General features: G+C 36.7%; 1 protein-coding gene across 1 annotated transcript in view; it reads right to left on the bottom strand.

Annotated features, from left to right (window-relative positions):
- Nucleotides 1-1,474: 1,474 nt before the first annotated feature.
- The window catches only part of MYO3B (myosin IIIB), a 184,181-nt gene continuing 168,975 nt past the window's right edge, over nt 1,475-16,680 (bottom strand). The window contains exons 34-36 of the mRNA XM_079310943.1: nt 3,799-3,905; nt 3,378-3,424; nt 1,475-2,107 (exon numbers count right to left, since the gene is read on the bottom strand). Of these exons, the coding sequence (XP_079167069.1) occupies nt 1,975-2,107; nt 3,378-3,424; nt 3,799-3,905 (287 nt within the window). The 3' untranslated portion in view covers nt 1,475-1,974. The remainder of the gene's footprint in view (nt 2,108-3,377; nt 3,425-3,798; nt 3,906-16,680) is intronic.

The raw sequence follows: 16,680 nt of genomic DNA on the forward strand, positions 1-16,680 counted from the left end.
AAAAAGGAAGGATGGAACCAGAAGGCATCAATATTGCTAGAACTCTCTGTGATCTATCCAATGGAAGACCAGAGCAAGTAATTTGACTGTTTAAAAGTAATGTTATCTTCCATCCAGATATGTTACAAATTAACTGAGAATTTATTCATTGCATGGAAAAGTTACATAATTTTTGATGAGTTATCATAGCCTATACTCATTCTTGTTACATTTTGACAAAATGTAAAGAAACTGATCTGTACACATGCATTCGTATTAATTTCCATTTCTATTTGTGCTGCATTTTTAATGACATTAATTCATCTGCAGCTATTCACCAATTCTCTGTTGTTTAAGGAGTTCCTAAATTTCAAAGGCTCTTAAGAGCCTTTAAAGTACACCTAATCTAGATGTACATCAGATTAGAATGAGGAGTGTACTGAAAGACTTCAGTGCCTTTCAGGATTTCAACTTCCAGCTTCAACCTTCTCTCACATTTTGAGTGAAGAATGACTGAAGAATTTTTCTTCCTGGAATCCTTTGCTCATCCTCACCTGCCCTGCTTAACCTAATTTCTGTTTTTGTCAGGAGAAGCAAAGTTTTTGTGGAACTATCTACTTCATTACCTTTTCTTCTTTTGAACCCTGTTCTGGTTTAGGAATATCATGACTGCACTTGGGTCTTACTTCTCATGCCTCCTTTCCTTGTCTCGTGGTCAAAAAGACAATGCCAGTGAACACTGATAATAAGAAATTAGCTAGCTTAAGGAACAGGTGTGAGGTGTATCTCCAATAGGAATATCTATTTGCACAGATCAGGGCAAACCCACTGGAGCAGAGATAAAAACAAGGATCATAACTAGGTCTGTAAAATAAATGGTCAGATTAAATCAGTATGGTTTGTCAAAAAAAAAAAATTATCAAATGTGCAAGGCAGTAAATGTGAACATTTTATTTCCAAAAGTTTTTGACAAGAGCTTGTCTGGAAAAGAAACAAAGAATGGTCACAGATCAAAATTGTGTTTCTGAACCAGAAATAAAAGAGTAAGGTGAAACAGTTGGCTTCTGCCATGGAAACGGTAACTGTCAAAGAATCTCAGTATTCTGTAGAAAGCCACAAACTGTTTCATTAAGGATTTTCAAAGAAAGTCATAAGCAAGTAGAAAAATTTGCAGATGACTTTTCCCCCTTGCTACATACATGAGGGCTGTGGAAATATAGGAGTCAATGGAGCCCAGACATACAACTTAAGGAATAAATTAAATATTTGCATGGATAACAAGAATAACTACCATAATGATGGTTTCAGTCACAAGGACTATATGAAACAGTGTGTGAAATTAGCCTTCTTATATTTGAAATAATTCCTCAAGTTAACTTATGGTAAACTAATACTTTGTAAGAAAACTATTTGCAAGGTAAATTGAGACACAATCACATTTTAAATTATTTTACTCTGTACATTTTTCTAGTGTTAAAAGCCATACACAGCAGAGAAAGTTATAAAGGACAATGTTTAATAGCAGTCCAATGAAATACAAAAGGTTTTCACTCTGACCCCAAATTAAAATTTTTAGTACAGTGCTCTTTTAATCTATTTCAGTTCCTTGATCTTACTTTTCACACAGCTCTACCAGCAGTTGTGCCAGCACAACAGAAGGGATGGCACAGGGTGGGAACAGCAGCTGGGGGAGGGGGAAGCAGGAAAGAAGGGGTCAGAATCAGATAAACTAACCTTGCTGCTAAATAAATGTGTCCATTGTCAACATCAACACATACAGGTAGAGCTGCTCCCCTTCACTGCAGTTGTTTATAAAAATACAGCCAAATGTGACAGTGTACAGCTGCAAGCCCAGGTCTAAATCAGTGAACTAAAGTAACTAGCTAACATGGTATTTTTAATATATTATATAAACACACATAAACCAAGCTAACTGGAAGAGCTTATCAGCAGGAAAATACTCTTACCAGTATTAGTCAATAGAATGAGTGAGGTTCAGCTTTGAGCAAAAGACACATCTCTTGAAGGAGGAGATGAAGAGCTGAGAAAACTGTCGTCTTCAGGGGTAGATTCAACAGCTGACAATGATTCATAATACTCATCCTCCCCATCCAGGACTTTGATTTGGCTTGAAAATAAACAAACAACACTCCTTAAATTAAAATTTAACTCTGTCAGTATCTTCAGAAATAGAAAATACTCTGTGGATGTGAAAATGAAAAACCCTAGTGCAACAATGAAAAAAAAAATGACAAGATGATTTGATGAGAAAGATACAGCTTTTATACATATTCCAACTGCTATTACACTTTATATCCTGAATGGTTCTAAGGATCAGGGAAATGCAATATCATCTTTCAGTTTGGGAGTATAGAATGACAGAACAACTATTTGCATCAAACGGGCATTTAACCTGAGCAATGTGGCTTTTTTTGTCTGTGCATGTTCCACAAGTAGGATATGATTTTGGCACAATATTTCAGATGATGGTTTGCTGTGAATATGAGCCAAAGACTACATCATCAATTTTTGGGAAAAGCCCTATTGGCAGCAAGGGGCTTTCATTTTTCTGTGATGTATGATGAGGACTGCAGTCTCATGTTAGTGTTTTTAATTCAGAATACAAACTTTTTTAAACTAGGGTAGGGAGAGAAAAAACAAATCTTTCACAGTCATGCAAAATTTTGGGCTCAAAAGACCTCTTGTTCATACAGTTACATTCAGAAGATTAATAAAAACCAGGGGAAAAACCAGAGAAGGTTCTGGCAAATTTTTGAACTAAATGTGTCTGTAAGACCAAGCTCTCATGAGTTCTCTCTGGTCTATGTGATCAGGCAAGGGAATATTTTGGCAATTATACAGAAGCCAGCCTAGTTTCCTCTACCTATACTGATGTTACATAACTGCTCATGTAGCAATGAGAATGGACTCAGTTCAACAGAGAAGGAGCAACTCCCTTTTGTGCAGAGTGGCCTCTGTCAGCTCCTCACGTGCTCCTGCAGGAAGACACAGGCCCACTGTGAGTGTGCTTCTGTGGGGCTGGCAGGGCTTGTGGCACTGCTCTAGGTCACAGGCCTTCAGTACTAACATCCTTCATCTGGCACATTTCACTACTGTGAAACACACTTAAAAATACGAGCAATGCTATTTTTTGTGGTAGTAATAGTACACAGAGAGAGCTGGGGAGCATATTTTGTAAGAATCAGTTCTAGTGTCTGCAGACAGCAGTACATGCAAGTTTTAAATTTTCTTGTGCAGAAAATGTCCAATGTCAATGCACAGAAATATGTTAGTTGTTTATTTTTAGAAACCTCTCTAGAAAGTTTTGCATATTCTGTAATATCACAAAGGACTTCTTCTGTTTACAGTTGCTTAGAACTAAGAAGATAGATATTTACCCAAGTTTTCTTGGCTTCCTCTTGCTCCCTTGATATTCTAGAGTTCCCTGTGGAGAGGGCCAAGAACATACAGTCAAAGCAAAGCAGCAAGTCGTTAATTTTTAATTCAAAGTGATTTTGTGTTGAATGCAAGCAGATGCTGATAATATCAGAAGTCACAGCATAATTTTTTTGATCAAAGGGCTCAAGTGAGCCTGATGAAGCATGCATCTTGCTCGTCTTTGATAAACCACATCAATTATTCACCGTGAAGGCAGACATCCTGACATGAAAGCAACAGATAAAGAGCATAAGCACATGTTCAAGACGAGAGCAGAAGAAGGTGGGGGTGGGGCTGGAGGGGCTGAAACAGGTATTAATAACAGAATTATTAACTGGAAACAAAGCCAGTAAAACAGCTTTATTGCCACTTTGAACTCACATTTAACTGGTTATAGTACATGTTATCCTCAGGGCTATTCAGCATTTTGGGCTGCTGACATCGTCGACGAGGTGTTCTCAGCTTCTGTTCAAGACAGTTTTCTGAACCTACAGTAAGATAACACAATTTAGTTTTAAGCTGTGCCAGGTGCTGTGAATGTCCTAGCACATTTTAGTCTGTAAACAGTCTTTTTTCTGTCCTATTTAGTCCTGGATTTATTAGCAAGTCTGTTCTATCCAAAGTAAGCAAACAGGAACTTGGGAATCTTTGCTTTCTCTTTTGAAACTCAGTTCAAATGCAAGTTTTTACGCAGAACTTAATTTTCACTTTTTAAACATTTTTTATTCTTCTGTGTATCTATATCACACAGTTCTTTACTCCTTTCACACTTTTTCTTAATATCTTCTGTTATCTAAGCAGGAAATGAGGTATATTGTGACTAGCTAGGAACATATCATTCAGCAGCAACAAAATAGTTTTTCTACAGTAGACATTAATAAAGTCTCTTGACTGATGAGACTTAGTCTATTATCAACATTTTCTTTATATAAAAAGGCTACCTTCTTGACATGGCTCTCCATTTAATCAGATTAACTGAATCAGTTTGGAATTACACTTTCTTCATATAATTTGTGATGTGCTGTAAAATAACAGTTGCTTAAAGTCATCTGGAAAGCAGAATTTAAAGATGAAGGAAGTATTTCAGAAGGGTTTCTGAATAAAACTAACAGCTTGCTAAGTTGGGTTTTGTTTGGTTTTTTTTTGGTTTTTTTGCTTTTCTTTGGTTTTTTGGGGTTTTTTTGTTTTTTTTTATTTGGGGGTGTTTGTTTTTTGGTTTTTTTTTTTAGTATTGTGGAGAAAAGACATTATGGTGTGCCATATTCTATTTTACTAGGTATTTTCTATTGTATGTACTTTGGATTACAGGGTAACCATTTTCAGGATGAGTAAGTTACTACAAGATACTGTGGGTAAGGAAAGGTGATTTACTTTTCAAATGATTCTCCCAATGCCTTTGACTTTTCTTATATCTCCCTGTTAAAAATTATTTTAGTGACAGTATGAATGAAACCAGGGATTGGTAGCACCAAAGTAAAAATATGCATCTTATGCATTTGCATTCCATACTGCACAAGGAACTTGCTCCTATACAAAAGGCCAGAACAAAGATCAAGTAGCGCCAGTTCCTTTAAACATTTCAAAACTGAAGTTAATATGGCTTTTGCAGATGTAGGTCTCTAATATCACAAATCCATTGACAAGATCTGGCCTTAAGGAGCAGGTAGCATTACAAAGGAAGTTTATTAAGCACTCAGGCTTACAGATTGTACTTGCAATTTGAACAAGGTAGAGGAGATGTTTGAACTTTAGCCTTTTCAGCCAAAAGACTGACTGTTCTGAGAAATTTTCTCTCGCTTTCTTCCGCTCAACAATAAAATTTAAAAATATTAATTTCCTCTCAATGTGCGACTGCAATGTCTGCGTGGGAGAGGAGCACTTGTTCATTCCATCACAACACCTGGGAGGGATGGTGGGTTAAATGACCACCGGGGAACTGACTGCAGAGCTGGGTCTAAAATTCAAACCCAATTTTATAAAGAAAGGTTATATTTATCCACAAATAGAAAAAAACTTTAAAATAATACACTGCTGCTAAAATAATATGCTGCTTTCTAATTTAACATCTAATACTTCAATACTTTATACTTTCAAGTTAAGTAAACCTTTATATTTTGCTAAAGAGATTGTGATGGCTGAACCAGAACCTTTGCTAATGGCCTGTATTGTACACAACCAAAGAAAGTAGAAGCTGTACCAGAAAATACTTCTGAGGAAATTGGGTGCCCATATAATATCTATTTCTTTGAAAGTTTTTTCATTATTATTCAGATAGGATGTAAATGCAATTTTTTTCTCCATAAAGTTTGAAAATGTTGCAGAAGACCTGTGATAACTACATTCTAGCCTCTGCTTTGAAAGTTACTCCAACTGATCTTAGAGCTTTCTCTCTCAGGACAGCAGGGTCTGCAATTTTTGCAAGCAATATTTTCAGTCACAAGGCCATCTGAGTTTTTTCTTACAGCAATGTAGTTTTTGAATACTTCTCCATGATTTTTTTTTATTCTAGAAAGAAGCTGGTATGAACTCAGATACTCACTGTTTTGCATAATTTCACACACCTCTCTGCAGCTTGCCAGAAGTGAAAACACAGCACACAAATATTTAGAAATGTTTAAACAGTACAATAATGTGATGGGGTAGTTTTTTTCCTTTCCCCTAAGTACTCTTGAGGCCTTTACTTTTTTTTTTTTTTTTTTTTTTTTTAAACATACATATACATAGGCTGGGGTTTTACAACGTTTTTTATTTCTTAGGATTCTGAGTCACTAATATTTTGCTCTACCTTTTTATCCTGACACTTAATTATTTCTGTGTATCCTATGGGTGGTCTGCAGCTTGTGTTCTCCAAAGGAAATACCCTTTCAGTGGGCCCATTTGTCTTAGTTGCACACATGAACAGCACAAAATCTGGTAACATTTATCATAAACTACCATATCTGGAGAAAATGGTATTAACATGTGCTCAACACTCAGCAGTTGAATAGGCATTTTAAGTGCTGTTCTAAAATATTTTGCTTTGATGACAAACTTAAAGTCACCAATAAGAAAAAGGCACTTGTAATTTAATAGCAATAGTAGCAGCTGTATCATTACCAGTATCATTAACAAGGTTTTGTCTGTACTGCACAGAAATTGTGTCCAGTGCTTCTGGCATGTCCAGGCTCCTTAGTTTGCTATGAAGTTAGAGACAGATGAGAGGATGAGAACACACACCTTCTTCAGGTTGTCCTTTAGCACCACTTTTCAAGAAAGAGATCTGACCCCATTTTGTCTGGAAGAAAACCTTTTCTTGTAACTCTGAGCACAGAAATTCCTTAGGTTACAATTTGTTATTTGATAAATCCCTTACTGCAGTGCAGAAATAACGGAGTAGGCAAAACGCTTTCTGCCAAGTGCACTATGGCAACTGATTGAAGCATAGGGTAGCTGAGCTCAGAGAGGCTGACATGTGGGTGAGCAGGCTCATGTGGATGCTTCCCTAAAGACACCACAGAATTGATGTGGCTTACAGTGAAGGCAAATAGAAACAGCTACTGGATCAATCTGTTGGATTAGAAAGTATTTATAAGTAAAGAAAGTGATGGTGTTTTTGTTCAGTCCCCTATTACCACTGTTGGCTATCCTCTTAATTTCTTTGATATGTAAGAGCCCAAGCCAAAAAACCAGGACTTACAGAGCTCAGATTAAAAAGATATATTTTTTCAAGTAAATGTGAAGTTAAACATTCAATATACATTTTTATGAACTGGGAATTACAGAGTTGGAAAGCAGTATCTCCAGGAGAGACTTGGGAGCTGCAAATATTCAGCCGAATATGAAATAGACTGGATGCAAAGAAGAGAATACTTCTCAACAGAAACAGAAAAACAGTTCCATTGTTGTGTACAGAATTATTTTAAAGTGGATGGAATAAAGGCCAGAATGTTTTGAAAACAGGAACAATTTGAACCCTGAAAAATCTGCCACATGGTAAGAAATAAGACTGTTGAACTTTATTCTTTCCAAAAGAAGGTGAAGAGGTGATCTGAATATAGAAGGTGGAGTGTTTTCACATTCAAAAACAAAACTCTAGACTAACTAATGGTCAGAAGCAGAAGAAAAATTTAGACCAGAAATACAGCACACACTGAAAGCAATCAATTAGGAGAAAAAATATTTAGCAGTATGATGAAAACTCAGGTTGAGACTAGAAGCTTTTAGGAAAGGCATGTTTTGACTTAAGCAAAAGTTTAAAAACTATTTAAGAAGTGGTAGAGATCACATCTAGCTTAACAAGAATTAACTTCTCTAATGTGATTTTTATCAGAAGTCTCAGTCTACAGATCTGTATTGATCTTTTAAATTCTGGGATATAGTTTCTGAATTTCCACGCAATTCTTCTTTGTTTTCTTATGGCTGAAATGGAACTATTTTTCTTCAATTAGCCATCATATCCATTATACTGACATTTTAAATGACATCTTGTGGCTTGGCGATGATTAGCACATTTCTTATATTTTATCTTATTTAGAAGACTTTTCTGTTTAAAAATCAATCCTTTCTACAAGCTGCAAAGGACTCTCTCAGAAATGCACAAATGGCAAAATAATAAGATTTAACATAGGACTTCAATTTGCTCTTTAGCACTGACACATGGACTTTTGCATTTAAGATTTGGGCCCTGACCAATACTTTCAAAACAGTAGTGGCAAAAATGTATTTTTCTAATAGCTTCCCAAGGGACAGATGACTTCATTTGATATTCACTGAAGATCTCATCTTAGATGTCCTTATTGCACTGATTATCTTAGTATTGAAAGCATGGGTATTGAAGTCACTGGACAGCCATGCCAGAGGAACAGAATAATCTGATTTTGCTTGCTGAAAGGAACTTAGGGTCTCCACAAACTCTTAATGACTAAACTCTTGCTTCAAAAACCTCTTGATGCTGATAATCTTGCAAAACATTGCTAATTTTTCCTATATGGAGAATTCTGCACAGAAATGGTGAGGAAGCAGCTGAACTGCATTTGGAACTTGTAAAATAAATGATGTGAATCAGATTGTTTTAAGGATGGTGCAGCACACTTGGGGCTCTAAATACTGGTTCACATCCTACTTTTTTTACCAAGAATGCACACAAGGGTTCTTCTCAAATGTGTCAGTGCCCCAAAGAGGTTGTGTTGCCAATTCCCTTGCTGAAGAGTTCATCCACCACAATACATACTGAAGAGTGAAGCTGAGCATACTCATTTTCTTTCTGATGCCATTTACCCAAAGCATGTTTGGGAGGGGTTAGTCTCCTTTTCTGCTGTAGGTGAAAACAAATGTAGTACCACAGAAAGGGTAGTTTTTTCCTAATTACTCAAACAAGGAGATTTAGAGTACAAGAAGGGGCAGTTTGTTAAAGGAAAGGTAATGGGGCCATTTAAGGAATCACATATATTAGTAACAGAGTAAGCAAATACAGTAGAGAAATCACTATGACCAAGAAAAATAGTAAGCATGTAGCTAATTTCCAATCTATAATATGAGATGAAAGTGCAACCCTTAATTATAAGCAAATATTAGCACAGACTCATGGGATCTCATCATAACATCTCAAGGTCTACATTCATGAAAATTTAAGCAATGTTTAAAATCATGTTAATTTGTTCTTTGTTTGTTTCTTTTCCTGCCAGTCTAATTTATTCCAAAAGACTTTGGTTCTCAAGCCTGGATATATTGATCATGCCTATGTAAAGCATTGTTATAGCCTGGGGAGAAGACTTTTGTGGAAATACTTGTCTTTGTTCTCCTTTGATAATTTATATGTATTTTGATGTTTTCAAGTTTCCAGTTTTGAATCATTTTTCAAGGCAGCAAGTTAATTTCACTTTTCCTCTTGAAGTCTTAGGCAAAGGCAGAAATGACCTCACAGACAATGATAATATACATCCTCCTCCTGGACTGGATGCTAGTGGATAATTATGTACAGCATATTGACTTCAAGGAACAGCTACATTTTCCTGTGTGCTATGCAAGTCTGTTCAAGGAGACGACTTAAGGGACTAATGATTCTGGTCCCACTCATATCAGTGTTAAATGGGACTGACTGAACATCACTTATGCAGTAAAAACTGCTTCAAATTAACTAGACTTCATAATTTTCATTATTTCAGCTTTATTTTTAAAAACACTGATTTACAAAGGGCACACAATGCTATTTGGCTAAGAGTGTGCACTCGTACAAAATGTATTTTCCTTCCTTTTTCCCTGCCATGATTCTCCATCATTTGAGCAAATTTGTATCATACCTAAAGAGCAAAATAGGAGCAAAATGAAAAATGTGCCTGGGAAGCAGAGTGAGTACTGAAGCAGTTAGTCCCTCTGAGCTCCTGCTGCACCTGCCTGCCATACTCAATCCCATTAGTGCAGAACTATCTTGCATACACCTGTACTGCGCTGAACTAAGGGCTCGTACTTTAGTATGAGCACACCTTAAGAGATACCTAGCCCACATCACAGGGTATTTGTACATTGCCTGTTAATACTACCAGCTATAAAACAGAAACAAGCACAGGATAACAGGTCTATTTGGCTTCACTAAACACATACTGTAGAGTAATCTGCAGCTTCATTCGGAAATGAAGTTATCATGCCTATGTGATGTACTATAAATTCAATTATATTACGGTAGTCCTGCAAAAATGATGGAGGCTGATAGAAAATAAACACACAGTCCCTCTAAGACTTTAATCTCAGTACAGGCAAAACCAGACCAAGAGATGACAACACAGGGTAGGAGAGAATAAAGACCAAGACTCCTTGGTGATTTCACTAATATGTTATGTCTTCATTATGTTCTTTTCCCTTCTGAGGCTAGTAAGAGGGAAAAGACAAAACTATTGTAAAGAGGAAAAATAAAAAAAATAAACTATTAAGTAAGGTACTGAGAAACTAAAGAAAAGAAGAAAAGGGAATAAAAACCATTAATGTGAAGCAGTAGAATCTGTGTTCTGGCATCAGAGAACTAAATTAATCTAGTAACATCAGGAGCTGGAGGCATATTGACATAATACTATTAACAATTGTAATTCTCTCCAGAATACTTCATGCTTACCTACCAGTAGCTTCAGATGTCCACAGATGTTCAATAAGGTCATCTATTCTGTTGATATAATGAGATCTAGTACGATAGGAACCATTCCTGCCACCAAATTCCCTTGGTCCCTTCCAGTACATAAGAGTGTCCAGGAATATTTATAGGAGCTGGCACTCTTCATGCTGCTAGTGACAAGCAAGCATGGAAAAAGCAATAAATCAGATCTGCTTTGAGGAGTTACAGGACCTCAGCCCTTCCTAACTCACAAGTATCTTACTGAATTTTCACGTAAGTGTTGCTAATGGAAAGGATGCTAACCACTTTAAAAATATATATATTAATGCTTAGAAAGAATGATTAATCCTTAGCAACTCCAGTGTACTTTAAGCTCTTACCTGAATTCATTACATAAGAGTAATAGATTATAGTTACTAATTTTTAGTGTCAAGTGCTTTGTAGTCTATAGCTCAAGTGTAGTTATCTGATTCACTGAACACACAGAATCTGAAGGAGCAAGAAGTCCTATAGAAAGATATAAAACAAAACAAAACCAAGCTTCACTATCACCTTGGATCCCCCCCCCACAATTGTGGTGAACTAGAATTCTGTTTATTCAGATGCAGTGTGCTCATAGTGCCAAGAGCCATAGACTGCTAGGGAAATTAGTGTAGCCTCTTTGATGTCATGTGCATCCCAGAATCTGTAACACACTGCTGAAACTGTGAGCATATCCTTTTGTTTATAACCCTAAACAGAACCATTTGAATACACACACTGAAAGAACTTGTAACAGAAGCAATGCATTTTCTTCCACTCAGTGATTCATTACGTACAGCTTCATTTTGGATACTGCAGTTATGTGCAAAGCCATATGCTTTAGATTATAAAGCACACTAAGCAAACCATAAGTTTTTCAAGATGGTATGCAAAGGCTGTTTTTGCATCTGTTTGTTGCCAACGACCCAGATGACACTGCAATTAGAACAACAAATATTTTATGTGAAATCAATCATTTAGCTGTCTCTGAACCCTGAGACAATGGCTTTTAGATACACTTTGTTGGGAAACAAGATCCATAAATAGTTAGAATCTTGGCTTTTGCTGTTTTTTTCTTTCCAACAGAGTTCTGATCATTCAGTATTTGTCAGTTTTTTCAGTTTCTATTGTGAATGATTTGACTGTAGAGGAAAAAGGCAGAGATTAAGAAAAGCATACCAAAGAACTAAATTACCAGTAACTAACATGGGTAAGATTCAAACCTGTCAGCAAACAGCATGCTTCTACAAGTATGGTCCTGAAGATGTCTTTCTATATGCTGAATACACAGAAGCCCTTCTAAGCCTTTCATATAATAACATCTAATAGTGGGTTCCAGAGGTGTGGTCATCAGTCAAAGTCCAAGAGGCTTACACAAATACAACTGTAACTTCAGGGAAAAATAATTCATGCCAAACCATCTGAGTGGCAGAAACTACTTCTGGACAATGCAGAAAACTTAACTGATCATTATTTTTTTTTCCTTCCTCAAACTTGACCCAAGGTGGAAGTTTTTGGTTAATTCATAAAATCATAGAATGTCCTGGGTTGGAAGGAACATTAAAGATTATCTAGTTTCAAGCCCCCTAATATGGGCAGGGACATCTGCCATTACATCAGGTTGCTCAGAGCTCCATCCAGCCTTGGACACTTCCACGGATGGGGCATCTACAAAGTCTCTGGGCAACCTATTCCAGTACCTCACCAGTCCAAGAATAAAGACTTCCTTTCTAATATCTAATCTACATCTATTCTCTTTCAGTTTGAAGCAATTCCCTTTGTCCTGACACTACATTTCCTTGTGAAAAGTTCTTCTCCATCTTTCTTTTGAGCCCCCTTTTTAGGTACTGAAGACTACAATTAGGTCATTCCAAAGCCACCTTTGGAATTGGCTGAACAATCCCAATTGCTCATAGTTTCTTCACTGGAGTCGTGCTTCATCCCTATAGTCAACTTTGTGGCCCTCCTCTGAACTTGAACAAACATATTGATGCCTTTCCTGTACTCAGAAACCCAGAGCTGGATGCACACTCCAGGTGGGGTCTCACAAGAGCAGAGTAGAGGCACAGAATCACCTCCCATGATCTGCTGGCAGGCTGCTGAGGATGCATCCCACAATACAATTGGCTTGTGATCTTGCCAGAAGAGACAGTTGCTGATGAAAACCAGGTCATTCTGGCTATGCTGGAATTACTACACATCAGTCTATTTCCAAGTTCTAGAGGACCTGGATAATACAATAGCCACTAGGTGATAAAAAATATCTATCTCACATTATTATCTGAGCTAAGTGATATCTCTCTCACTGTTTGAGCAATGCCATATGATCAATACAAGTTAATGAAGAACTTCACTGCAAAAAAGCCTACCAAGAGCACTATATGAAGAGATCACTTCCAAATCAAGACATCCCTGAGCCACAAACCATGTTTGGCTGGAGAGCATTCTGGGCAAGTATCTCTGCTTGCCCTACTTTTGTACTATACCCAGGGCTTTTCCTTTTGGTTACTGTGAGAAAGAGAAAATTAGGATAAATAGATTAGGAGGGGAGTGGAAGTGCTCATTTTTATGTGTAGGTGCTTTTTTGTTGTTTTGTGTGTGTGTGTGTGTAAGGTTGTTAATATAGAAATTGCCAGAAAAGAGATCAACTTAAAATAAATAAATTCAAGCAGAACAAATCCCTAAGAGGCACCTGAAACGGAGGCTGAGGTAACTTCTCACAAGACAAATATCAGAATCTTCATTGTAAAGATATTTCAAGATCAACTTTAACTGTTTATGGCAGGAAGGCTGCATTACACTTGTCTCTTTGCTAGCAGTGCACCAGATCAGCCTTCTGGAAGGCTGAAGCTGAAACTCTGTACAACGATGAAGACAAAGAAAACCAGTAATTCAGTTTTCTGCACATGCCCCATTTTCCCTTTTCAGTGAGTTTTTATCTGAGGTACTAGTCCTAAAGTAGAAACACCTGCCCTGGGGACACCTACACAGGCATGGTGCACTCAGAGGTTTGCCATGATGCAAGCTTGTCTCTTCAGCATTAAGCCATCGTTGGGACTCAGGCTGCTGATGCACTTTATTTATTTAGTGAAGTTAAAGAAAATAGGATTAGAATAAATCTCAAGTGAATTTTTCTGAATTGACCTGCCAAAGTAACCGTGCACCATGTTGGAGGTACAAGAAATTTTCAATATTGCTTGGAAACAAAAGCTATCAAAAAACTTCTCACAAACACAATATCAACAATGGAGCAACTCATGATGCTTCTGCACAATAAGATGGCAACAAGTTCTTCAAAGAATTAGGATGATGATTTAGTCAATATGATTAAATAAATAGCTTTGGCAACTTTATAGTACAAATCCTAAATAATATCACAGTATCATCAATTTTAGAGATAGTCTCCAAAACACATTTGGAGCTACTAATACACAAGTTTTCAAACTGCAGATTGTGAATCTTAAGAGCAGCATCTCATGTGCTAATCTGCTTCAGAAAACTCACTGGACACTTGGCATTGCTTCATCATGTGGATTCTAGCTAAGAAAAGCAAAGCATATGGGGAAAAAGATGAAACAAACATGAAAAGTAAACAGTGAGATTAACTTTTAAAAATAGTCAAAACATTCAGTGCATTAAAGAGGAGTAACAAATCACAAATATCTTCCTAATACTACTTCTCTACGGAGCCAACTACTGAATTTGCCAAAAATGCATTGTACAACTGTGGGGTTAGTCTGTGTGATCGAAAGTAGGGCAGGAGGCAATCTGTACGTTCACACTCTATTAAGATGTGGTTCGTAATGGTTTGTGTTTCAGAGTTGCTGTTGTAGCATATAGCCTGGATACATTTAAAGGTAATCCCTCACCTTCTTCCAAACTGTAATAATAGCATTTTTATCCCATGCCCTCAGAGATTAAGCCACTTGATTGACTTTGAATTCCGGACACACAGGAAATTTGTATTAATTTAGCATAAAGATGAGGCGCAATAAAGGCTCTGTGGAACCACAACAGCATGGTCTCTAAGGTTTTGTTCATTACAGAAACACAATTTGCATATCTAAAGGCTTGAAACCATGGGTCCATATTGATACAACTACTATCTCAAATTTGAGTGTAGCAGATTCAGCATATATTTCAAAGAATAAATGGTAGAAGCCCAAGATAAAACTCTCAGTAGATTTCTTCATTAAGAAAGAAGGTCTTTTTCTGAATTCAAGGTAGTTGGCAGCAGTAACTTTTAAAGGAGGCATGAAAGCAAGCTTGACTGAAGCTTGTAAAAACACCACTAGTTAGGTATTTGCTTCCTGGCATTGCTACAGTACTTTGGTCTGACATTTGCAAATGTTGAAGTAAAGCAGATATCTTGGCTAGATAAAGAAAACTAATGCTGCTGACCTAAGCACTACAGCAATCCATTCATTTAAGGGGTTGTTAAGTGCTACTGGGACCCTCAATCAGAAGTGATCTACAGATCAAACTCAGGCCACTAAATTCTGAAGGAATATTTTCAAAGAAAAACTGAAGAAGGATAGGCAAACAATTCAGTCAATTATAGATTTTGAAAAATAAGCAGGAGTAGAAGAAACCTCCTGGCTTTAAAGATGTCTGTTAACCTATAAAAAAGCATCTAGGTTTGCTTTTTGTACTACTTCCAAATCCAAATCATAACCTTTTATTGACAACTCATACTATGAATCTAGCAAAAGAATGCTAGACACATAAAAAGAAGGGCTCATCATTTTCAGTAGTGCAGTTCCTTATCTTTCATCATGAAGTAGTAGATGGGACTGTCCAGTAATATGAAAGAAAATTAAAAAAATATAGAAGAGTTCTTCAAAGAAAAGTGAGGGAGGTCTACAAAGAATTCCAACACTGGGATCTCAGTAATAGTATAGCAAATTTAAGCTATATATTTTGTGATAATTAGCAACACCACCTGTAGTAAGAGTTTAGAGAGTGCAAAGCACACAGAATATCTATAATTTTAATCCAGTCTTTCCTAAATGCTTCTAGAGAAAATTTTGGTGAAGATTTCAGCTTATGGGGGCAGAGGAAGATGTACATATATGTGCACACATACAAATAAAGTAAATTGACCTGCTGGTATTATAGTGACTTGCTTACATGACAGTGTGTTGTTAGTTCTAAAATCACTGTGCCTGTTCTTGACAGGGCACAGCTTGCATTAATATATTAGCTCACTGTATGATATTTCCCTCTAAATACAATCCTTGTACTTGAGCATACTTCTTCACAATGGTAAATGCTATGGAATTAGTTAGATTCTTCATTTTTCTCAGAAATACATGACTAATTAAAGTGATTTTGATGACATTTTACTCCTCAGAACTTGATGAACTCTTCTTTAGAAGACTGAGTATTGAATTTAGGGTTCAAACTTAGGTACTGTAAAGACTGATTTTTAAACCATTACAGGTTACCCCTTATGGAAAATCAGGCTCCTCCATGGTGTGTTACTTCAGGTAAACAGAATTTCTTGTCACTGCAGAAAATACATGTTAAGTGATTTCTGGAATTTCTTTGTGAAATTTATTTAGATATGTTTTTCACCTCCTAATTAATACAGATAATTGATTTTTTTCCAACCCCCATCTTACAAGTCTATACTATATTTTTGGCTGCTATTGAATAGTGTATCCCTGTAGAGTAGCTTGTGATATAACATCAAAATCTGTTTGTGTCCTGATTCTGTACTTGTGTCTGTGGGTTTTGCAGAGTATGCAAAGTTTGTGAATTCACACTTTATTAATTACTGTGCACTAATTCTGCACTAATTCCTTGTATGAATGACCCTCAAAGGACCTCTCAGAGTTACAACATGAATAAACTGGTGCATTGCAAGTGTACCTATTGCCACAGGATGCCACTTCTGATTTCTCTCTTTTGGATAGCCAGGAAGTATGGCCATATTAACATAACTCTCTTCCATAACATATCTTACTTCTCAGTAGGACTAATTAGCTTAGGCACGGCTCTGCACTCATCCAGCTATACTGCCTCCGGGGTCTGATGCACATCTAGCTCGAGCAGCTTTGCAAAGCACTGGTTTGTGTTGAGTTGCTATATCATAAATTTATATTATGGCTTACTCTGTACTAACTTTCCCATGGAGACAAAACCTAAAAAATCAGCTT

Source organism: Erithacus rubecula, assembly GCF_903797595.1.
Source record: "Erithacus rubecula genome assembly, chromosome: 8".
Lineage (NCBI taxonomy): Eukaryota > Metazoa > Chordata > Aves > Passeriformes > Muscicapidae > Erithacus > Erithacus rubecula.